This window comes from Wyeomyia smithii, chromosome 3 (genome assembly GCF_029784165.1).
Source record: "Wyeomyia smithii strain HCP4-BCI-WySm-NY-G18 chromosome 3, ASM2978416v1, whole genome shotgun sequence".
Taxonomy (NCBI): Eukaryota; Metazoa; Arthropoda; class Insecta; order Diptera; family Culicidae; genus Wyeomyia; species Wyeomyia smithii.
The window spans coordinates 46390796-46415275 of record NC_073696.1 but is presented as its reverse complement, the minus strand read 5'-3'; the positions used below and the strand labels follow the sequence as shown (position 1 = coordinate 46415275).

Below are 24480 nucleotides of genomic sequence, written 5' to 3'. Positions count from 1 at the left end.
CTACAATGCTTCAAATAAAACCTATGCCAAAAGGCATACGCCCTTTTAGAATGTAAATCATGGGTGTAAAAAATCTCTCCATCTGTGAAAAATGCTCAGTCTGCTAAGCCAAATACGTGTGCAAAGTTTCATTCAAATCAAAAATGGTTGATTAAATTTTCGCGTATTTCCAGGCGATTTGAAATGATTTTGCTCATAAAAGGATGAGTTTCGAAGTTTGCAAAGCATCTGATCTCAGTCTCTGTTTATGTGAAAGAAATATTTGAAAAACACAAAATTTTCATTAATCTAGAGAAGTTTTTCAACACTGTCCGAAACTACCCCACACACGGGGCACATTCGAACAAAAAAGCAGTTTTGAAAAAATTCAAATATATGAATCGAAATCGCACAACACTAACGCGCTTGTATGATATTCTGATGTCCAAGCAGCAGCCAGGATGAATTCAGGTTTTTTTGAAAAACAGCGAAAAAATATTAAAAATCATGGTAGAAAAAGTGTCCGAAACTGTCCTGCCGCTCATGGCAAGTCCGTCCCAATTGCATTTTTGTCAATTTTGAGTTTATTTATGGAATCAATTCCTTTTTATATCTACTTTCGATAAAACAAATATTTTTGAATACTTCGTTCTGAGAAACTATGAAAAAAATAGCAAGGTCGGTTTGTCCCACAGCAAAAGTGATCGCAAGTCGGTCCCATTGCAAAAATCCTCGTAATTTAACCCCACAGCCAATAATGATTATGAAAAATGTGATATTGACCACAACTTATGGTCTTCAGGTTTAGGATTGGATGTACCAAGTAATATTCAATAGGAGGTTTGATTGAATTTTACGCGTTCTACGTCGTGTGGCTCTAGCTGATAGTACAATGTTTTCTTCAAGACAAAGTTTCCACCAGCAGCTTCTTTCAGCTGTTGTTTGTTGACGGTGAACGCTTTAGGTGTGTCACTATATTGTTAAATAAAGCATTCTTTAGTAGATACTACTTTTCGTATTTTATCCGTATTTTATGTAAAGACGTGGGCAAGAATTGTTCAATTATTGTCGTGAATTTCGTTTTGAAGAATTCGTCAGGCATATCAAATACTTCGGTACGCTACTTAGCTGTATTTTAACGGAGCAAACATTTTCCTAAGCTATAGGTGTTCTTTCATATTAGCTTCCACTGCTACGTAGAAGCTGTCCGCCGTCACGAATGTGTGACCGCTCTCAGGAAAATTTAGAACAAGTTCCTACATCTAAACTGATCTCGAATTTATCAGAAGTATAAAATGTAAAAACAAGATCTAATTTTATTTTGAGCGGCGCAGTTGGTATATGTGTTAGGCTTCTCACAAAAAACTTGTTTAATGAAGCACGAGGGAAGGTCATTTATGAATTGACCAGTGATGGATTCTTTCCAAACGCAAGCTATAGCACCGCCATCGATTTGCAGTAGTTTGTTTTTCATCACCGGTCGTAGCTGGCTATGGGACTGACTTGCTATCATTCTGGCTACGTACCCTAAAAGTAATCACATGTGAGTCCCAGCTTATGATTTTCAACAAATTTTAATCAAACTTCGGTGTGTATGCAAGTTTTGTGATGCAAAAGTGTTAGATTGTCATTGCAGTACTAAATTCTGTTGGTGGTATTGATTGAAAAAGCATTTGAGTGCAAAATTTCACCTAAAGTGTTACGATTTTTAATTGCTGTTTTCTCATTAGCACCAAAACGCAAATGGGACGGACTTGCTGTGAGCGGCAGTGCTCCTCTTTCCTCTACTGTAAATTCTGTTAAATTCCTTCTCACGAAGACCATTTTCAAAATTAACAAAAAATCTAGTTATAGGGGAACTGCTCCATTATTCATCTCATTAAGCCGCTATTCACGAAGAATTCACGGATTAAACACAAAATTTTCACGAAATCATTGAACAAATAAATTAAATATGCTTACGTGCTCTTATGGAATTGTTCAGCATTGTATATTTAGTAAAATTAGCTAGATTTATCCTAAATTCTGTAGAACAAACCTTTTTGCCTTTCTCCTAGAAAGTTATAGCAATCACTGAAAAAACTAAAGATATTAAAGTGCTCCAAAGGGCCGAATGTCGTATATTACTCGACTCAGTTCGACGAGCTGAGCATTTTCTATATGTGTGTGTATGTGTATGTGTTACGCTCTCCAAATCTCACTCGATTTTCTCAGAGATGGCTGGACCGATTTCAATGAAATTAATTGCAAATGAGAGGTCCATTTGCCCCTTCAGACCCTATTGAATTTTATTGTAATCGGATTTCTAGTTTAGGTTATGTATCAAAATGTAAAAATCACGAAACATCAATATCTCAGAAATTACGCAATCGATTTGAACAAAATTATTTTTAAATGAACGGGCTACCTAAAAAACCCTTAACTTTTGAATTTCATTAAGATCGAACATGTGGTTCAAAAGTTATGGAAAGAAACGTGTTCTCGAGACTATTTAATCTCACTCATGTTTCTCAGAGATGGCTGGACCGATTTTTATAAAATCGGTGTCAAATGGAAAGTCTGGTTGCCCCATAAGGCCCTATTGATTTTTTTTCCAATCGGACTATTACTTTGCCTGTTATGTTCAAAAATGTGAAATCCAGCTATGAAAAGTAAAATATTCACTAGACCACCTAAAGTCACTCTTTGTTCTCAGAGATGGCTTACCCGATTTTTACTAACACTCATAACACCCTATTGAATTTAACTGTAATCGGACTGTAACTTCGTCTGTAATGTATCGATATGTGAAAATCACGAAACTTCATTATCTCAGAAACTACACAATAGGCTGTCCCAAAAAAAATCAATGTTGAAAAAGTCAAGGTGCTCGGCCCTAAATTGAAATATAGTGTTATTTATAGCATTTTTGTTGAACATTTCGACTCTCTAAAAAAATGTTTTCAGGTTGCCCAAACGAGATTTATGAAGAAATGACTTTTTTCAGCTACAAACCCACTCTTTTGCTCTTTTTCCAATTCTGTTCGATTCCTAAATTTTTCCATATATTATTTTATTTATGTGGGGTTGTTTTTGAATATTTTGCATGGTTTGGTTCAGCATCGCATTTATTTATTTGACTCACAGAGCCCATTGAACATCACAAAAAAGTGATTTTTTCTCATAAATTTCAGATAAAACCCTTCAAAACACATATAAAAAACTTTTTTTGATCAAGAACTGAAACTTTTACTGCAAAGCGGGATTCAAAACGAAAATCTACATGAAAAAAGATCCTTGATATCTTATCGGGGGGCTGAGATATTGGCGTTTTTACATGTGATGGAAAACTATGCATTTTGTCAAAAATGCCACTAAAGCTTAATATCTCCATTGCACAGTGTTTTATTTTGTCGTTTGTGTGTATAATTTCCTAAATAGTGATTCAAGTGTTGATTATATCCATGAGGTATGTTCGAAGAAGTTTCAGGATATTCAAAAATGCATCTTTTAATGTAGAAAAATGGGTGATCAATCCACTTATGAGTGAAATAAAAAATTTACTTTTTAATCAGAATAAGATAGACGCACGGTGTCTTCGAAAAAGTTTTAGGTTATATTAAAACAAGAAACTTTACCGAAGACATCATGTTTCTTTCTATATATTACGAGCAACATTGAGTTTTCAAATAGAAGGCACTAAGAATCATAATTTCCGTTCTAACTTTTTTCGCAAATTTTTCCGAAATTTTTAACCCTCTACTAAGTTATCAGCCATCCAAAAATGCATTTGTTTTCTGAACATTGTTATTTTTATCTCCCAAAATAAAACAGTTATTTAATATATTTGTTAAAATGCATAGTTTTCCATCACATATAAAAATGCTAATATCTCAGCTCCCAGATAATGCATGTAAACTTTCGTCGTAAATCCCGCTTTGCAATGAAAATTTCAGTTCTTGATCAAATTCTTTTTTATTTTTGTTTTTTAAGGTTTCATCTAAAAATTATGAGAAAAATTAATTTTTTTGTGATGTTTAATGGGCTCTAAGAGTCAAAAAACTGAATGCAATGCTGAACTGAACCATGCAAAATATTTGAAAACCACCCCACAAAAATAAAAAAACATATGGAATCGAACAGAATTGAAAAGAGTGGGTTTGTAGAGTTCAAAAGAGTGGGTTTCTAGCTAAAGAAAGTGATTTTTTCATAAATCACGTTTGGGCAACCTGAAAACAATTTTTTAGAAAGTCGAAATGTTCTACAAAAATGCTATAAATAACATTATCTTTCAATTTAGGGCTGAGCACTTTCACTTTTTCAACATCGATTTTTTTGGGACACCCTACTACACAACCGATTTGAACAATATTGATATCAGATGAACGGGCCAGTTAAGGGTTAACTGATGAATTATGATTGAACAAGTGGTTTCATAATTCGGCTGCTCTATACGTTCCCATTTCATTCGATTATAATCGAATATAAGCAACCGTTATATATTAAATTGTTGAAACAACGAGTCTATTATCTCAAAATTACACGACTTATTCAACATAACTAGCGTCATACGAACGAGTTGTCTCTTAAACTTACAAATAACCAACTTTATAGCAACTTGTTATGTGGTTCAAAAGTTATGGAACGAAAAGAAATTCAAAGACTATTTAAAACTATACCTGCTTTGATCAATATACGTAGACTCAACATAATTTAAATGCGGTTTCGTACTATTTGAACGTGCCCGGTATCGCTCGTGATGAAATTGTTCGAAATTAAGAGTCATTTTTTTTGTTTCGCTATTTCTTAACTAACATTACGTCAATTTTCATATTTTATACTTCAATTACAACATCAATATTCTAGAACCCAAAGAGTGTATATACTTTTATTGAATTGAAGTGTCCATGTAAATCTATTTTTACAAATTATAAAGTTTGAATGAGAAAGGCTGGATCTGACTGCTAGGTGGATTAATTTAGGTTTTTCACAACGCTTCCATAACCATCTCAAATCTTGAATCACTGCTCAATTATTCATCTTACGACGCCCTCATATTCATCACACATCACACAATATCATGAATGAGCGTAGCCACAGCCCGTCGTAGAAGGTTACTTAGATATCCGCTGTAGTTGTTTACGTGCAAAATTGGTAACAAAAAAAAAAATGGTAACCACTGCAGTGCTGTTGATTTATGTCAATTATGTTGGAATAGTTCAACATTTTCAGTATGATTTTTTAGTATTAACAGAAATTGATTTGACAACTTTTGATTTTCTTCAACGCAGTGAAAACAGATGAAAATACATACAGTTGAAATTTAGGAATTGCAGAAATTTATCTCATATATTTCTGCTAATTTAAGATTGTTTTAGAAAATTTGAGGTGAACATTTCAAAGATTGAAGTATTCTTAGTGTAGTGAGTTATTTTGTTTAGTGATTAAAATAAAAAGTGGTCCACTAGTGATGTAAAAACTTTGGTTGGCTGCTGAACGAGTCCCGTTGTAGCCGTATAGAATGTAGCGCGGATTTTGTTTTCTGAAGTAGCTGATTGAATTAAATAAGTTTTCGAGTGCAGATGCCCGACTACAATATCAAATTTAGTGCTTTAAAGTGAGTTTTGAGGATTATACTTTATGAGGAATCTTAAGTTAACTAAGAAGAATCCATTCCATGGATTAGCAGATTGGCTTAGTTATAAAATGGGTTTTTTTCCTGTTTTCAATTGTGTTTTTATGTTGTATGAGATGAATATATGGGCTGAGATGAATAATGTAGCAGTTCCCCTAATTATCGTGTCGATTATTAGTTGTACCTGTGTTAAAGGCAACTGACGGTATCCAGCTTTCCACGAGTGGTAATGGCGGACAGTGCACGCAGCCCATCTTGACATTTTCTGTAGGTCGGGTAATTTTCTATCTCTGTAACGAAGTGAAAACATGAAAAACTTGCAACGTAGAATAGCAACTTTGACAAACAGTTTTGTTTATTTTGATCCGCGCATGAGCACGACGAAATTTTAATAACAAAACGCCCATTGTTTGTGGAAGTTGCTATGCTACGTTACGACGTTGTTATATTTTCTACTCCGTCAGTACGATTGAAAATTCTCTGACCTACAGAAAACGTAAAAATGGGCTGCGTGCACTGTCCGCCATTACCGCTCCTAGAAAGCTGGAAGTCACCTGCATAGATCGTCCGTGCTTACACTATTAAATGACTGCCATGCTATTTACAACTTGTAAAATGTCAAACAAAACTCGGAATCAGTGTTGCGAAATTTCGACACGGCAAAATGAAAATGATACAACAGCAGTTTCACTCTCACTCTCATCAAGCTGATATTGAGCGACACCCGAGTCAATTATCAGTGAAAATCATGTCAGTGATATAAAGGATTAATACCGAAGTTATTTGATCTGGGTGAATACATTTCATGAGTCAATGAAGTAGGTAGATATCTTCATCCTCCATCGTATAAACATTGCTAAAGTAACATAGGGTGTGGAAGGGAGGGGTTCCATACAAATGAAACAGTAATTTCTGCACATATCGAGAACTAATCAAGTAAATGGAACCAAATTTGGCAGGTGAATGTTTTTAGGTGTAACAAACATGTCCATAATGTTTGACACCCTTCCTTCTTCTGGCATGTCTCCAAATACCATTATGAAATCCAAAATGGCGACATCCGGTTTCTGAAAAACAGCGGCAAATGACCAAATACCACTCAATATGGGTATTTCTGGAACTTTCATGATGCAATGAAGTTACAAATCGACCTCAGACAACATTTTGAATTGTGAGATGTTGACTTCCGGTGTTTGGAAAACAGCCGAAAATGACCAAATACCACCCAAGATGAGTGTTTCATTAACCAGAATGACGCTCAGAGGCCAGCAATTGTTTCCAAATGCCATTTTAAAATCCAAGATGGCGACTTCCGGTTTATGAAAAATAGCGGCAAATGACCAAATTCCACCCAACATGGGTATTTCCGGAATTTTTATAATGCACTAAAGCCACAAATCGACCTCAGACAACATTTTGAATTTATATATGAAGAAAAAAGATTTTGAATTGTAAGATGGCGACTTCCGGTGTCTGGTAAACAGCCGAAAATAACAAAATACCCCCCAATATGGGTGTTTCTCTAACCAGAATGACGCTAATAGGCCAGAAATTGTCTTCAGATGCCATTTTGAAATCCAGTATGGTGACTTACGGTTTCTGAAAAATAGCCTAAAGTGACCAAATACCACGCAATATGAGTATCACCGGAACCAGAATGATGCAAGGAGCTAAAAATTGACCTCAGACACCATTTTGAATTGTAAAATAGCAACTTCTGGGAAACAGCCGAAAATAACCGAATACTACTACATATGGATATGTCCGTAATCGAAATGATGTAAAGAAGCCAAGCATTGACCCTGGGCACCATTTTGAATTCGAAGATGACCACTTTCAGTTACTGGAAAACAACAAAAACAACTGAAATGCACCCAATATATTTCCGGAATAGAGGTGATGTACAAAAGCCAAAACTCGAGGATGTTGTCATTCCGATTTGATTTTATCGGACCCTTTTTAAACGATATAAACAAATCACAGGGAATCAATGGATTTGAAATGTTGAGAAGTATTAAATCAAACACTAAAATAGACGAAGTTTGCCGGGTCAGCTAATAAATTGTAGTTATAGTTTTTGTGTTTGTCTAAAGTTCTGTTAGGTTTTTTTCCGCAACCCAAAACCAACGTCGTTGCAAGATATTCATCGAACTGGATTTTAATCAAAGGCTTCTGTTCTCGGCATAGTCTAACCAACTCAAGCTTGTTTTCGCGGATTTGTGCGTGAAAAAAACTACGACTTGGCAAGGCGTTGGTTTCTGTGGCAAGAAATATGCGTTTTTGTCACGAATAAGACTATGACTTCGGAAGTATACGCAGAGTATAGCAGAGGTGGTGAAAGAAGAAGCCATAATCGACACTGGTCAGATGAATATTGTTGGAAATCGGAAATGAGCATCGTTGTCAGGAGGGAAAACACTGGTTGTCGGATGAATTGTCGTAGAAAAAGAAGTTGTCTCCTTCATTCTCTTGATCATAAATACTCAAATAAAACTGGTAAGTTCCAACAGGTTCGTCCTGCTCTTCTGCTTCTAGCATTGCACTTTTAGGTCCCTGGTGAACGAAATCGAACTATCGAAAAAAAAACAACGTTCGTCGTTGCACGATCGTTCAGAGCAATGAAATAAAAGTCGAGATTAAAATGTACACTTTACACACGAAACCCGCTTGCTTTGAAATTATTACGAAGATACCAATGAGAAAATTCCAAAAGCTTCTACGTTGAAGTATTGCACCTTCAGGTTCGTGGTGAACATAAGGAAGCTTGTTTAAATCGAAAGAACAAAACAATGATTTGCAGTAAAATATGATCCTTCGTTCATCGTTGCACGATTATTAAGAGTAATGAAGCAAAAATCGATATAAATACATATGTACACTTTACTCAAGCAAACCAGTATCCGTTCCGATTGTCGACAGTTTTTTACGTGTGAAATAAAATTGATTCACTTGCGGTTATACCGTCTGTATTTGTTTTGGTGAAATGAGTTTCATTCTCATCGTAAAGTGATGTGACCGTTATATGGTTATAGGCAGTAAATGAAGTATGTGCCTGCCCTAGGAATTCGCTCGGTACCGTATAAAAAGGCAAGATGATCGCACCGTGCACTAAACCTACGCGTTTGGAAAGACAAACGAATATACACAACGTCACAAACGAATAGTACGATTAACTTTCTTCCCCCCAAAAAGTAGAAACTCTCGTAACTGAACATGCATGCAGTCCTATCATAGGAGGAAACAATTGAGGTGACGAACGGGAGAGACGGAGGCCCTTATGGGCCCACTAGCACTTACCTCGATATGATAGTTGTTCTCCGACGGATAAACTCCGGAATAGTCGTACGAAGAGTTGCTCTCGTTGTTGCCACTTCCGGCTTGCAATCCTACCGCAATCGTGGACGTAGGTCCGGCAGGATTGCTGGCCTGTGTCGCCACCGTCGCCGGTATGGACAACGTCGTGCTCGATTTTTGCAATCCATTTGATGATGGCAGCAGTGTTGTTAAGTCATTGGTGGATGAGGTGTAGTTCTGGTTGTGTGTAGGTGATTGTGGAAGTTCGGGCGGTGAAATGAAGAGAGCAAGATAAAGCACAATGTTATAGTGCAAAATCAATTACCGTAATTGCCTAGGAAGATTGCGTTTATTGTGGGTTGTTATAGTTAGCACCGGTGGGGGGAACATTAGTAGGGGAGCAGGTATTTGGGTGGTTGTGGTGATGCCTTCATTAGAAAATGGAATCATTTCGCAGGCCTATTGGTATGGTGATAGTGGTTCATAGAGTAGATGAATGAGTTCTATTTGCGCTGGTTTTCCTTCAAAGGATCAATGAGTCCTTCGTAGCAGGAGGATCTTACCGATGAAAAGCCTCCGGGTGTCAAAAGCCGTTCAGCTGGAGCGTTGTTCGTTATTGCAGGTTGAACGTCATCGGCTTTGTGATTTGCTCGAGTGGTAAATAGGCTAGTTTCTACTTTCTATTCTAAGTGAACTATGCATTTGAGAAATAAATTGCCCTAAAACCCATACTACAAAGAGGCGGTTAACTGGAGATTGAAATTTAATATAATTTCTACATGTCGTTCCGAGATGAGAATAATATATTATATTTGTCAACTAATACTACATCTAGGTTGAACCTGATATGCATTTTGAAAATGAGAAAGCTAATGGAAACTAGTGACTGTTATGTTCTATAATTAATCTCCTACATAGTGGTGAGCGATGAAGGATTTTACTTCCTAAATGTGATCCCCGGTAACTTGAATGTCTACTTGCATAATGTATCGATATTTGATTTTATTGTTCTAGATTTCTAAGTGGCCATTTATTCACCCGGAAAGCTCATCTCCAAATGTGGTTATTCACAAACCCATTTCGTCTCCCCTACGCTCGTTGGACCAAACAGCCGGACGATTGGCCGGGAGAAAGATAAATGCATAAACGGTGGCGTTCAAACTTACCAGCTTTCCAGAGGAACCGTACTTTCGCTGCCGATCCTTTTCGAGCCGCAGCAGAATCTGAGCGTTCTGTTCGCACGTGTAGGTGTGCTGTCGGGGATTTTTCCGATCCAGGCTGTACTGATATAATGGCCTTAATGGATTCGGTATTATCTGCAAATATTTGAGAAACACAATAACGAGAAAAACGGTGAGAGATTGCGCATGCTGTAGTGTAGCGAATGGGGCGAACCGTCGCTCGTCGGACTCAAAGTAGCAAGCCAACGGCAACCGAAGTGGTTGCGTAAATATTTAATGGAGTTTCATTGTACAAATTTCGGTGTTTCACAGTCCATTGCGCCCAACGAAGACGAGAGGGCAGGCAAAACGCTTTGCGGCGTTGGTCGTGGTCAGTGTTGTGCTATTTACAAGTGAGGGCGGGGCCCCGGGTCGGGAAGCCATCGAGGGAATGGGTTGGACCAAAGGGCAAAGTTGTGATGGGTGTGAAAGTGACCCAGTTCGTCTATAATAGCCGGCCGGAGAGGATGAATTGCCTCAAATCAATGTCATTTCGGGACTTTTAGGATGAAAGCCGGTTGTTAGACCTGCCACTCGGAGTATGTTTACGAATGTTTTAGTACGTTTCTGGGTCAGCAAAACTCTGGCGAGGTGGTTGACAAACTAGACGATTTTTTATTTAACATAACGGATGTGTTGGTTTAAAAAACTAATTGGAAGGTCTGGAATGATTTTGAAACCGAATGAATTGATCTTTTGGTTCAGCGGGGTTCACTTTTACGCTACCCATAAATTATATTAAGGGTTTTTCGACCACTAGTTTGTAGCATCTCTATGGGTTTCAATAGGTTGGGATCCGTTTGGATTCAATGGAATAACTATATTCGTCCAATTTGGCTTGGTGGGTTTCTGGAAAAACCATTTGTATCCAAACTCATAAATAGAGGTCAGTTGCCATAGTTTTGTTCCAAACTGACTCACGGAAATAAATCATCAGATGAGATAATATAAATATTAAACGGGACACAAACACTTATGGTTCTTACAATGTAAAAAAAAATTTACCTTTTTTACCGACCGGTTTCGGGTAAGCTGTTACCCATCTACGGGGCGATGTCCAACTAATTAGTAGGAGAGAGTTACAATTTCAGTTTGGTGAGGTGGAAGAGAGGCGATAGTATGGGAGCATCATCCTCGTTCATAAGCGGCTGTTCCGATGTCATGATATGCATCGACTCCCATGCATTAAGTTGCGACGATTTCCTAATATTTTTCAAAATTTTCGCGTTGTCCCAATCGACATTGTGTTGGAGGGAGATAGCATGACTTGCCACACTTGACTCGTTGGCTCGTTTGTTGGCAACAGCTTTCTTATGCCCTTTTAAACGAACTTTGAACTTGCGCCGTGTTTGGCCAATGTACACAGCTGCACAATCCTGGCATTCAATTTTGTAGATTCCAGACTTCTCATTAGACGAAATTTTATCTTTCGCGTTACACAAAAGATCACGTAGTCTGTTTTCACTTTTGTGAGTTGCGTGGTAGCCGTGCCTTTTAAGGGCGTTTTTGATCCGGTTTGTAACTTTTGCGTAGAATGGCATGCTGATCCTCTCTAAATTTTCTTTTTCTGGTTGCAGAGTGGTGACTTCGCGTTTGTGTTGTTTCCGTTCGTGTGTGCGGATAATTTTTTCCACAAAATCTTCGTCATATCCGTTTAACTTGGCCGCTTTTTTAATTTTTTCCTTCTCTATCGTGTACTCATCTTTCTCCATCGGTACACTAACAAGGCGATGGGCCATGGAGTGAAAAGCCGCTTGTTTTTGGGCTCCACAATGGTTAGAGTCCGAAGTGATGTACCGGTCCGTGGATGTTGGTTTCCGGTAGATGCCAAATTTTAGCGAGTTGTCAGGTTTCCTAGATATGATCAAATCTAGGAAGGGAAGTTTTTTATCCACTTCCTGTTCTACGGTGAATTTGATCGTCGGATGTCGAGTATTTAGCAGCTCTAGTGTTTGTTCTAAATGACGTTCTTCTACGATGGCAAAAACATCATCGACGTACCGCTTCCACACGCGGGGAAAAAATTTTTCCTCTTTCAATTTTCCCTCAAAATCACTCATAAATAACTCCACTAAGAGTGGCGACAATTTGCTGCCCATACAAAGACCAAATACCTGCCGGTAAAATTTCCCCCTGAAGGTGAAGAAATTTTGGTCCATGCATCGCTCCACTATCGATGTGTAGGCTTCAATTTGAATGGATGGAGCTCGGCTTCTTTCTAAATGTCCACGAAAGCTTTGTATGGCATCTGGTACCGGTACGCTTGGAAACAGTGCTTTGACATCAAACGACACTAGTATCTCCCCCATTCGCAACTCTACACCTTTTAGTTGCTCAACCAAGTCGACCGAGTTTTTCACGCTGGCGCCATGGGAAATGGGATAATGTTTCATTTCGTTTACCACCCACGCTGCCATTTTTTCCATCGGTGTGGAGACATTTGATGAAATTGGTCTCATTGCTAACGGGTTTTTGTGTATTTTCGGTAAGCAGTATAACGAAGCAACCTTTGGGTTGGATACGAGTAATCGTCTTTCTAACTTTTCTTCCCCCATTAGGTGAGCAGTTCTTTGGCGAGTGATGTTTGCACCTTCGATCATCGCATTAAGTGGATCTTTTGGTTTTCCGTTTTTATACAGGTACTCCTCATACGGACCTGAAGCAATCATCTCATAGACACGCGTATCATAATCTCCTTTATCCATAATTACTACAGCATTACCTTTATCTGCTCGAGAGTAGATCACATCTCTCTCTTTAAGTTGTCGTACAGTACACAACTCATCAGGCTCAGTGCGTTTTTTGCTGTTCTGTTTGCTTACTGAGCGTAGGATACAATGTTTCATATCGTGGCGCACAGCTGCCTTGTATGAGTGATCTTTATACTGTACAGCAGTTTCTACACTGTTTACTATGTCGGCAAGCGGCGCGTGCCGAGGGGAGATCGCAAAATTCAAACCTTTATTCAGTAGATTTAATTCTGTTTGCGAGAATCGCGTGGTGGAGAGATTTATCACAAAATTCTCGATGGGTTTGGGGGAGCATCTTGTTTTCGCCGGTTTTTGCGCGCGCGCAAGAGAAAGTAATTTCTTGTGGTGTTTTTGCTTCATTTCTCGTACTCTCTTCGATACTCTGTGGTAAACCTTATACAGCTCATCTTGCCAGCAGAACTTCTTCTTTGCAGCACATCCTCGTACAACACACTCAGCTGCGTCATGGTATTCAACTTGCTTCAGCAATAGTAGGTGCAGTTGATACAATTCTTCTTCTATTTTAGATAGCAGACGGTGTTTATACCTAATTTCTTCCACTAACCAAATCTTTTTTGCACTACGGATTGCCTTTTCACTAACTTCACTTTTCGCTGCTGATTTTATGTTTATAAAATTCGGTACAAGATCTTTTCTTTTACAGCGAGTAAGGAACCTAATATGTAACAATAGAACTCTCTTCTTCATAATTAATTGGCCATAAAGGCGAAAGCACTTAGTGATCGTGATCATCATTTCACTTTAAATTTTAAATTTTAGGGCAACGTAAGAACTCGCGAATAAATATTAAACGGGACACAAACACTTATGGTTCTTACAATGTAAAAAAAAAATTTTACCTTTTTTACCGACCGGTTTCGGGTAAGCTGTTACCCATCTACGGGGCGATGTCCAACTAATTAGTAGGAGAGAGTTACAATTTCAGTTTGGTGAGGTGGAAGAGAGGCGATAGTATGGGAGCATCATCCTCGTTCATAAGCGGCTGTTCCGATGTCATGATATGCATCGACTCCCATGCATTAAGTTGCGACGATTTCCTAATATTTTTCAAAATTTTCGCGTTGTCCCAATCGACATTGTGTTGGAAGGAGATAGCATGACTTGCCACACTTGACTCGTTGGCTCGTTTGTTGGCAACAGCTTTCTTATGCTCTTTTAAACGAACTTTGAACTTGCGCCGTGTTTGGCCAATGTACACAGCTGCACAATCCTGGCATTCAATTTTGTAGATTCCAGACTTCTCATTAGACGGAATTTTATCTTTCGCGTTACACAAAAGATCACGTAGTCTGTTTTCACTTTTGTGAGTTACGTGGTAGCCGTGCCTTTTAAGGGCGTTTTTGATCCGGTTTGTAACTTTTGCGTAGAATGGCATGCTGATCCTCTCTAAATTTTCTTTTTCTGGTTGCAGAGTGGTGACTTCGCGTTTGTGTTGTTTCCGTTCGTGTGTGCGGATAATTTTTTCCACAAAATCTTCGTCATATCCGTTTAACTTGGCCGCTTTTTTAATTTTTTGCTTCTCTATCGTGTACTCATCTTTCTCCATCGGTACACTAACAAGGCGATGGGCCATGGAGTGAAAAGCCGCTTGAATGCCAGGATTGTGCAGCTGTGTACATTGGCCAAACACGGCGCAAGTTCAAAGTTCGTTTAAAAGAGCATAAGAAAGCTGTTGCCAACAAACGAGCCAACGAGTCAAGTGTGGCAAGTCATGCTATCTCCCTCCAACACAATGTCGATTGGGACAACGCGAAAATTTTGAAAAATATTAGGAAATCGTCGCAACTTAATGCATGGGAGTCGATGCATATCATGACATCGGAACAGCCGCTTATGAACGAGTATGATGCTCCCATACTATCGCCTCTTTTCCACCTCACCAAACTGAAATTGTAACTCTCTCCTACTAATTAGTTGGACAACGCCCCGTAGATGGGTTTACAGCTTACCCGAAACCGGTCGGTAAAAAAGGTAAAATTTTTTTTTTACATTGTAAGAACCATAAGTGTTTGTGTCCCGTTTAATATTTATTCGCGAGTTCTTACGTTGCACTAAAATTTAAAATTTAAAGTGAGATAATATAAGATGAGAATTAATTACAGGACATTATTTTTCCGAAAATGTGCTTACCTACTGGTGATATATTGTGAAAACTTACAGAGAGTGCGAAATGAGAAATTGTCAATTTTCTATGATTCGGTTGCACTTTTTATCACTAAATCTCCAACTGAAATTTTCAAAAGGAAATGTTCAAAAATTGTGTAATTTAATAACGAAAGCTTCGTAACTTGCAAACGGCTACTCTAAATTTTTATGATCACAAATAAAATTCTGAATCGTTGAATTTTGGATAAGAGACATTGAAATAGAAAACCCAAACACATACTTCCCCTTTGATTTGACTATATTTTGCTGTGAAAAATAATTTGTTAAATAATGTGAAAAATCTATAGTCATTCGTCGATTTATTTTGGACATTTTTTTGATTTTTTTGCTCTCAAAAGATTATTGCATTGCATTTTTAATGTATTCTCTTGGTGCTACCTACATTCCAATTCGGAACTCGATCTTCTATTTATTTTACACAGACTTCGCAGCCAACTGTTTTAGTGTTTTAGTGTATAGTACAATTGCGGGGTTAGCGCTACAATCCTACTAACTAACTACTAACAGTCTCTCCCGAGCCAGGACTCGAACCTACAACGACTGACTTGTTAGGCCAGCTTCGCATCTCAAAACTAGCTGGAAGGGTTTCTTAAAAACACACTGGTCGATAACAGCGAAAAAAAATGATATAAAGTTTGACATAGTTTCCTTATAAAGATTAAAACTTTTCACCCAATTCTTTAAAGTTTAGTTACCATAGCCATTTCGAAGCTCCCACCCACTCCAACGCGAACGAAAAAAAAAACGATAACCATGCGTCTCCTTTCACTGTTGAATTGGTGGAAACGCTAGTTTAACCAGTCGACAGCGTTCTAGGGTACGAGTTTATGGGGAAATTTGAAATTACACAGTAAAAAAATTTACATTTATTTAAATGCACATAAATGGAGCATTGGAAACTGTGTAATATTCCGTGTGGCATTATATTCACATGCAATGTAAATGAATATATTGTTTATGTATATTATTTATAGTCAAAGCTGTAAGTTTATATCACTTAACGTACAAATTTACATGGTTTATAACGATTCTGTATTGTGCATTATTAACGGTGTGAAATTGTATATGTTTTTCGCTTTATGTGCTAGAAACCGTTATGTGCCTTCATTTGTATTAGCTGTAACTTTCATTTTTTGGTACTGTGTAGATCTCGATAGTAATATTCTAGCGCAAAACTTTCATCTACAAAATTGTATAATATAATAGTGAGCACATTTTCCTCTAATCACTAATTAGGGTAACCCAAATTTTTGATGATAGAGTTTAATGTTGTTCTACAATGTTGTAGCGCCATCAATTTTGCGCAACTTTGCAGAAAACAGTTTTTTCATCTTTCCAAATAACCGATTTAGAGCTATTTTACTAAATCACATGGGGTAAACTACAGGTGGGGTTCTTAAATTCGAACTGGAAAAAATGAAAGATTATTGCTATTTACCCATTCCTGTGAGTTTTGGTGCTCCTAGCTATTTCGAAAACGCGTCAAAGGCTTTCACCCACTCCAACGAGAATGATAGCTGTGTAAAATTAAAGAAACTGCAACATTAACGTCTATCATTCCCGATGGAGTGGGTTGGAGCATTTGAAGCGTTGTCGAAATGGCTAGGGGCTTCAAAATTTACAGGAATGGTGAAATATCTATAATCTTTCATTTTTCCCAGTTTGAGTTTTGAGATCGCACCTGTAGCTTTCTTCTTGTGATTAAGTAAAAGAGCTCTTATTTGATTATTTTCAAAGTTAGAAAAATACTTTTTTCTGCAAAGCTGCGCAAAATTGATGAGTCTACAACATTGTGAAACATCGTTCATCTCTATATGCAAAGATAAAAAAGTTAGATGCTGGATTTCATCGAAAATTTGGGTCACCTCAATTTCTGATTACAGGAAAATGTGAACTCCATCACAGTGCACAATTTTGTAGAAGAAAGTTTGCCGCTAAAATATTACTATCGAGCTCTAGTTACAAATTTCCACATAAACTCGTTTCCTAAAACGCTGTCGACTGGTTAACCTAGCGGCTCCACCGGTTCAACAGTGAAAGTAGGCGTATGGTTATCGTTCGCATTGGAGTGGGTGGCAGCTTTAGACGCGTTGTCGAAATGACTAGTGGCATCAAAATTCACAGTTAAATAGCTATAATCTTTCTTTTTTTCTAACTTGAGTTTAGGATCGCATTATTCGCATTTTTTTTTGTTGACCAGTGTTATGCTCGCAAACCGTAGATTCCATTACAGGTCGGACTCGATTATCTGGGGGCTCGATTATCCGGGGCTCGATTATCCGGAAAAAATGGTTCGATTATCCGGAGTATTTTTTTTTCTTCTGTCTTTCTAAAACAAACTTTTGTCTTCCGAGTCGTTCAAAATTGTAACAACAGTGCCCCGTTATGTTCAGGCAGTTTGTTTTTAGCAATTTTCTGGTCGTTCCTTCAACCAATTCTTACTCTACAACCTCCAAGAGGAAGGTATTATGGTTTTTTGTTGCCGATGAGGACAACCACTAATGGTCAACCGGTTTCGAATTTATGACCGAAACATATTCCTTTAATATAATGGCCATGATCAATGCAGTACTTAGAACCACAAGCAGGCCTGTCCCGGTGGTGTTCTGGATACTCCTGGATTATTAAACCGAAACTCATCAAGCGTAATCAATGATAGTTTGAAATCCGCAAAGTAGCCTATTAGTGGTCATATCGAGCATCTAGGTCGTTATAGGTCACTCAAGAAATAGAAAAAAAATCATGGGTGTTGTCAAAATCGAACAGGGTCTGTATATGTAACACCTCATTTCTTCTTAACATTTAAGATATGAATACAGATAAATATATAAATCAAATCACATTCTATTATAATTTCTGGAGAAATATTCTTTAATCTCACGAAGCAAAAGCTGTTTTGGTAGTTTTTATTCATTTCATTTCGTTTTTTCATCTTCGAGAGAATCAAAATAACATAGTTTATTATTACGTATGTATGTATAACAAACGCCGACAAACAGTCTAAAGACAATTTTCAATTTATTTCGTCGGCACATGTAATGTGAACAATATATTATAAAAGAAAACTCACTGTTCTAGATGAGAGATATTAAAAATTGAGAAATAAAAAATGGCTCGATTATCCGGAGGGCTCGATTATCCGGAGCGAAATGTTTTTCAAAACTCCGGATAACCGAGTCCGACCTGTATTATTACAAATTATATATTACATGTAGACCGTGGCAGGAGCCCAAAAAGTTTAATTAAGTGGGTAATGTACCTATGTAATTTTATGAAAATGTGAGAAATGAACAAGGACAAAAGGTGTGACCTAGACTTGGAAAAGGACAGAAGGTGTGACATAGACTTAGAAAAAGTGCATTTTATCAAAAATATTATAAACCCTATGGAAAAGTTGAAAAATTGGCCGAGCTATGTTTGGCAAAAAGATGTATTTTTAAATATGAAAAATGTGTAGAGCACATCAAGCCTTTTAAATCACATCAGAAAAAGTTATTTGGTATTTTTTGATTTTTTAAAATTTTAAGAATATCTGTGTACAAAACTACCTTTTATACGTTGTTAAAGTCATTGAAAAAATAAGCTAGAATATGCTATAACTTTGTAAGGAAAAATCCTGGAGATGTATGGTCTCCAACAAAAACATGTGTTTTTGATGCCCAAATGTTTCTTTAGAACAACGTTTTCTTGTGAAATGTAACTAACAAAGTTAAGTACAAAAAACTAACTTCTACGTAACTTTTTATAAAATACTCTGTAACTCTGTACTCTATTAAGATAGGAGTTTTGTTTGTTCAGCTAGGTTTCATATTTTTGCACGTTCTAAAACTTTGCCAAATAAACTATTCCTCTATCTCTTAACACAAAAGAGTTAGTATCTTTTTTGGGGAAATGCAAAGTCCTAGGGCGACCGTCACTGATACCCATAGTGATGGAACGAACTGACAGCGCATATAAATATTAACGCGGAATATACCACAAAATATCTAACTAATGGGGGCATGGAACCTATAAGAGTTTATAGTACTTCAGCATAACTTCAAGGAAAAGTTATGACATCATGATTTCACTTGCCCCTTTTTAGCCTACACATTCTTGAAGTTATCAAAAAAATAAGTTGAAATATGATATAATTTCGTAAGGAAAAGTCCTGGATATGTATGGTCTTTGGCAAAAATGTGTGTTTTGTATGTTCTAACAATTCCTCCAAACAAAATTTTCGTGTAAAATGCAACTAACGAAAGTTAAGTACAAAAAACTAAATTTTAAGTAAGTTCCATACAATAAACCTCATAACTTTGTACCGCATGAAGATAGGATTTTCATCTGTTCAACAAGGTTTCATATTTTAATTTTCTACAACTTTTCTGAAAAAAAACATTCCTTTATCTTTTAACACAAAAAAGTTGATTATTTTATATTTAGTATAGTAAACTTTTCATAATTTTTAACAATTTGCTATTATGCGGGTGATTCATACAAACAATTATTCCGAAGACTTTATTAAGCTAGGCTGAAGGTGAAAGGCGCTATGGAATTAAGTTCCACTTTTTGCCTTATTGGACCACTGTGTACTGTGCGATGCCTGGAATGGATGACCGGCAGTAGCAAGTAGCTACACAGAAAGGATTAGTCTTGAAACGCTAATTATTATATTTTTTCTCTCGAGTGCCTGGCAAATTTAATATGTATTATAATAATGAATAGTTGTTTTTCGGAATAAAAAAATTGACAAATTCATGAAACGTCGAGATCTGGTATTGTCTAAAGAGATAAATCTTTTGGGTGATTTTTCCGATTTTAAAAACACCAAACTTCAATCGCTTTGCGCCTCCTAATTTAAGGTTCGATGTGCTAACATTTTGCATGGGGTGTTTTTTCGAGGAGATGAACATGAGGTTTTTTCAACTTTTCGGGTCACTTTTTTAAGATCGCTATCCTATTGTACGTCAACTTGCGGTCGTTATTCTGTACATAATCTTCCGTTATTTATTTTTCCCGTGGAGTGGAAGCAGATACCAGAAGATACAGCGCACTCTCAGCACCGCAACAGTTTGTTACGCTGTTGCGTGTTGCATATTGCAGATGTGCGACTGGAAAGCAAAAAAAATCTGTTCGCGCTGACAAAAAATACGACAGCGTTAGAATTGTTGCTGTAAAGTCGCATTAACAACCGTTAAGGTGTTCAAATATTTTGAATGAAGTATGATAAATATTTTGAAAATTATGTGAAAGGGAATGAAACAAAAACTTTGCGGTGCCTATGAGTATTAACAATTTAAACACATTGCAGTTTAAAATAATATTTAATTTTCGATCTTAGCGCAGAACCTCTAGAGAAAATAGCAAATCTTTTATCATTTATTGGTTTTGTCCTAAAAAAACAGTTTATTGTTCAATTTAAAAATTAGATATGATGCTGATCACTTCTCTGTGCTACTCCGACAGTGGGAGTAAGGCATTCTGACAACGCAGTGGAAACCATTCAAACTGAATATCAAAAGGCTGGTAGATTTTGATTGCCATTATCAAAAGTGCACTTTTTTAGCATTAAAATTTACAATAACATTTTCGTGGTTGTTTCTTCATTTTTTCGACTCTCCCAGCTGGTCTCGAGGTACGATGGCGGCCTAACAAGCCAGTTGTCGTAGGTTCGAGTCTCGACTCGGGAGAGACTGTTAGTGTCAATAGGATCGAAGCGCTAGCCCCGCAATTGTTCTGTACACTTAACAGTTGGCTGTGAAGTCTGTGAATAATAAACAGCAGAACGAGTTTCGAGTCGGAATGCAGCACCAAGGGAAAAAACATTTGCATTTTTTTAAAACATTTGCATTTTTTTACTTATAGGCTTTGGATGCATGGAACTTTGCCAGTTTTTGGATTCAATAAGTGACTTTGTTCATTTACACACACCAGCGGATTCGTCGAACGCGTTTAAGTTTACCCTTGCAGTAGTCGGTTTAAAACAGATTTTGCGCGCGTTATTAAAAATTTACCCAGTGTAATTATTCAAATACAACGGACTGAATGTGATATCTCGAAGGACCAACGATTTGTATGGGAAAAGAATCGCATATAAACTTATCACTTCAATATAACATTTTACCGTTCCGTGTGATTTCTCTGATTCAAATAATATGTTCATTTTGTTTCATTAATTATTTGTATATTTTGTAATACGAACCACGCACATGAGTGCCTGGCTCCAATAGCATCTCTTATGGGGTTTAAAACGGATTCAAATCATAGAATTTCAAACACTTCTGATATTTTCTAGACCATCCACACACACACACACTCGTATGTGGTCCCAACAATAGATTTAATGTTGTTGGTTTAACTCGGTTACAAATATTTTAATACGACAACTTGTATTCCTTTCAAGTAAACCCCACAAATTTGTGAGTGGCTCCAAGAGCCTTTGGTATAAATCAGATTACGATGGGGTGTGTCAACCAACAGCATTTTGCAGTTCACTTAAATATGCCACTCACTGGGCGTGTCCCCAATAGCCTACCTTTGTCTTTTGGTTTAAATCGGTCTTGAATTGTAACACTAAGCAATTTTGTGAACTAGTAAAACAAATCCCTCAAGCGTAGCCCCTACAGCATTATTAATGTCTGCTAGTATAAACCTGTACCAAATATAAATAAGCTAATGTACATCTCCAATCAGCCGACTGAACGGAGAATAAACCGTGAAAAGTTCAATAAAGCCGGCTATAATTTACATGTATGATCGCATCACTTATCAAAGTAAATCCTGATCCAACGTACCCTTCCTTATTAACAAAAATCTCCTTCCTGTGACCTTTGTGGAGATGCAGAGGTAAACACGGTCTCCAAATAGCAAGGGTCACACCAACATCCCTACCCTCTTCCTACCTGATTGCAAAGACGTGGCCGGCGTCGTTATTGATCCTTTAAAGTATTGAGTCACTAAAACTTGTACATTGAGAATGGTCGGTTACTCCCAGCCCCATTCAGTTGATTCACTGTGCAATTTTACTGATTCGGATCAATTACGGAGTGCAACCATTGATATGTGCAGTCAGTCAAGCTAAGCTAAGCTAAGCTAAGGAATGTAGCACCAAGGGAAAAAAATCTTAATATTTTTAGTACGGTGAATATTGTTGATAGAAACGCAAAGTTACTGTCTGCCATTTTGCCGAAAACATCATGCCAATCAAGTAAACCAACTGATTTTTTTTCTTTTTCCAGCAAACTTTATTATTTTTTTTTGTTGGGCGGTTGCAAATTTCTTTTCCATTTTATGTCATCCCCCTTCCGAAACTGTTGAAAATTGGAAGAGGAAGAAAAGGAACTTCAAGTCGTTTTGTCGATATTGCTGAATTTTTTTTTGGCAGCGTATGTGCTTAATTTAGCAACAAGCAAATCTAGAGACAGATATTGATAATGGGTTATTCTTGTAAATTCATTTCCATGCAAGCTGCAAACGTCGTAACTTGCATACAATTTTTTATGAAAGAAATCTTTTTTGTTAAGGTTGTATTTTTTTTCTGTTTTCAGAATTTGTACCCCTTCCAAACCCTCGTTTTCTGTTCAACCTACGATGTAACGTTCAAGCTACAGCGCGAGTGTAAGATAGGTATCATAATTACCCATAGCGACCGGCAAGATGGTCGACTATGTAAAAAGCAAAAAATAAAAGTCTTGTCCTTAGCAATAAGTGAAAATTAATGTGTAGAGTTAATTATTGAAGATATTTGTAGCCAGAATAAATAGGTTCAATAAATGAGTCTAGAATCAATCGATTTTTGATGCCTGGCTTCGTTTCAACCAGTTTTCTCTGGATCGGCCACCCAAACATACGCATGCCATAGTCACATAGACACAGTCGTAGTTGATGTTTATTAGACTCGTGTGATAGGTTACGTGGCGACCGTGACAGGATAAGCGGATTTTTTTAATCATATGTTTTTAATTTCTTTTCCATTTATTTTATTTAATGAACCTAGTAAGAAATGTCCATTTATAAAGTAGCGCAAAAAATCGACTACCTCTCCTATTCTATAGTTCATCAAAATTTTCCGTATGAGTTTCAAAGCATTTTGTCTTTCATAGACGTTCCCTTACAGTATTTCAGTTACTTGAGAGATACTTGAAATTGAAAAAAAAAATTGTTTTGCTATATATAAACGAGTATCTAAATTCAAGTCTGTATAAAATCGAGTCTGACTTGTAGCACAAAATGACATCTTTAGCCCGAAGAACATCATGTTTCCGCCATATCAAAAATGGTCGCCCTATGGAGAAACACCAGATATTGATATTAAAACATCAAGCTCTAGAGCGTTTTGAATATTTGATTTGTTCATGAATTACGCATTTTAACAAGATTATGCAGTAGTGGTTTCTAAGATAGCTTTCAGTAATTTATACGACTTGACATGGTTGGTTTTGCTCGAGACCATCATTAATTTATGTAACAGTAACATTGAAAAAAAAAAAAAACTCGATCGAAACGCAGCTCTTTTATTTGGTTGTTACGTTTTGTCACATTTTTGATTTTTAGAGCTATTTTAATATTTCTTTTTTAATAGACTCAACATCAGAACTTCAATTGATATTTTACATGTTCGATGACAAACCGTTTGCATTTTTTTATATTTTTTTATGGTATGATGAATTGCTAACGTTTATTTCAAATGAGAGCTTGAACTGTAAAATAAATATTTTTCAAATACCACTATTTACTATTTACAATTTAAAATTCCTAATTAATTCTTATCAATTTTTCAGTTAATATTAAACCAATGTTTTGTATAAAAAATGTTGAGCAATCAAATCAATGATTTTTGAAATGTGATTCGTAAGAATCATTTTGAAAAGTCTGCATTGGGTTTAAAAAGTGCAGTTATCCGAATTTTTTTTCCAATAACGTATTTATTAATGTTGAAGAATAATTAAGCTGAGTCGTTTGCTCATACGATAAGGAAAAGTCAATTCGAATAAATGCTTAGCATCACTAAGATCTTCAATTTGGAACGATAATGAATATAAATTCGAACGCATCCGAATACGAACCTCTTAGTGGAAATTAATATCCAATCCATTCAATAGTAATAATACTCATTAGATACTCATTTCAATGTCAGAACTCACTGAGCTATCATTTCCAATCTAATCTAGAAATAAAGCGAGAAATAGCAAGGTACATCAAACCAACGTCATCAATACTCATTCGAATCAGTGCCTGTATACTTTCGAACAGACTGCTGCCTACAACGGATACATCGTCTGAAGAGGCATTAACTGTCGATTAGCACTAAAGCAAGCGTTTCATTTTTCACTTCTCAGTTTTCGCTTCGATTATCCACTCGGGGTTCGGATCGGGCTTCAGCTATCGCACGGTGCCCATAACATAGGTTAATTGGAAGGGTTTATACGATAATTAGAGCACAAATAGGATTATC

The 24480-nt window shown here is 36.8% G+C and overlaps 1 protein-coding gene across 11 annotated transcripts in view; it reads right to left on the bottom strand.

Moving 5' to 3' along the window:
• The window catches only part of LOC129731661 (uncharacterized), a 176726-nt gene that overhangs the window by 83402 nt on the left and 68844 nt on the right, over window positions 1-24480 (bottom strand). For 10 of the 11 annotated variants that reach the window (XM_055691828.1, XM_055691831.1, XM_055691833.1 and 7 more), the window contains 2 exons: window positions 10054-10203; window positions 8891-9124 (listed from right to left, as the gene is read on the bottom strand). In XM_055691828.1, the coding sequence (XP_055547803.1) occupies window positions 8891-9124; window positions 10054-10203 (384 nt within the window). The remainder of the gene's footprint in view (window positions 1-8890; window positions 9125-10053; window positions 10204-24480) is intronic. The other variant, XM_055691836.1, reaches the window with a different exon arrangement.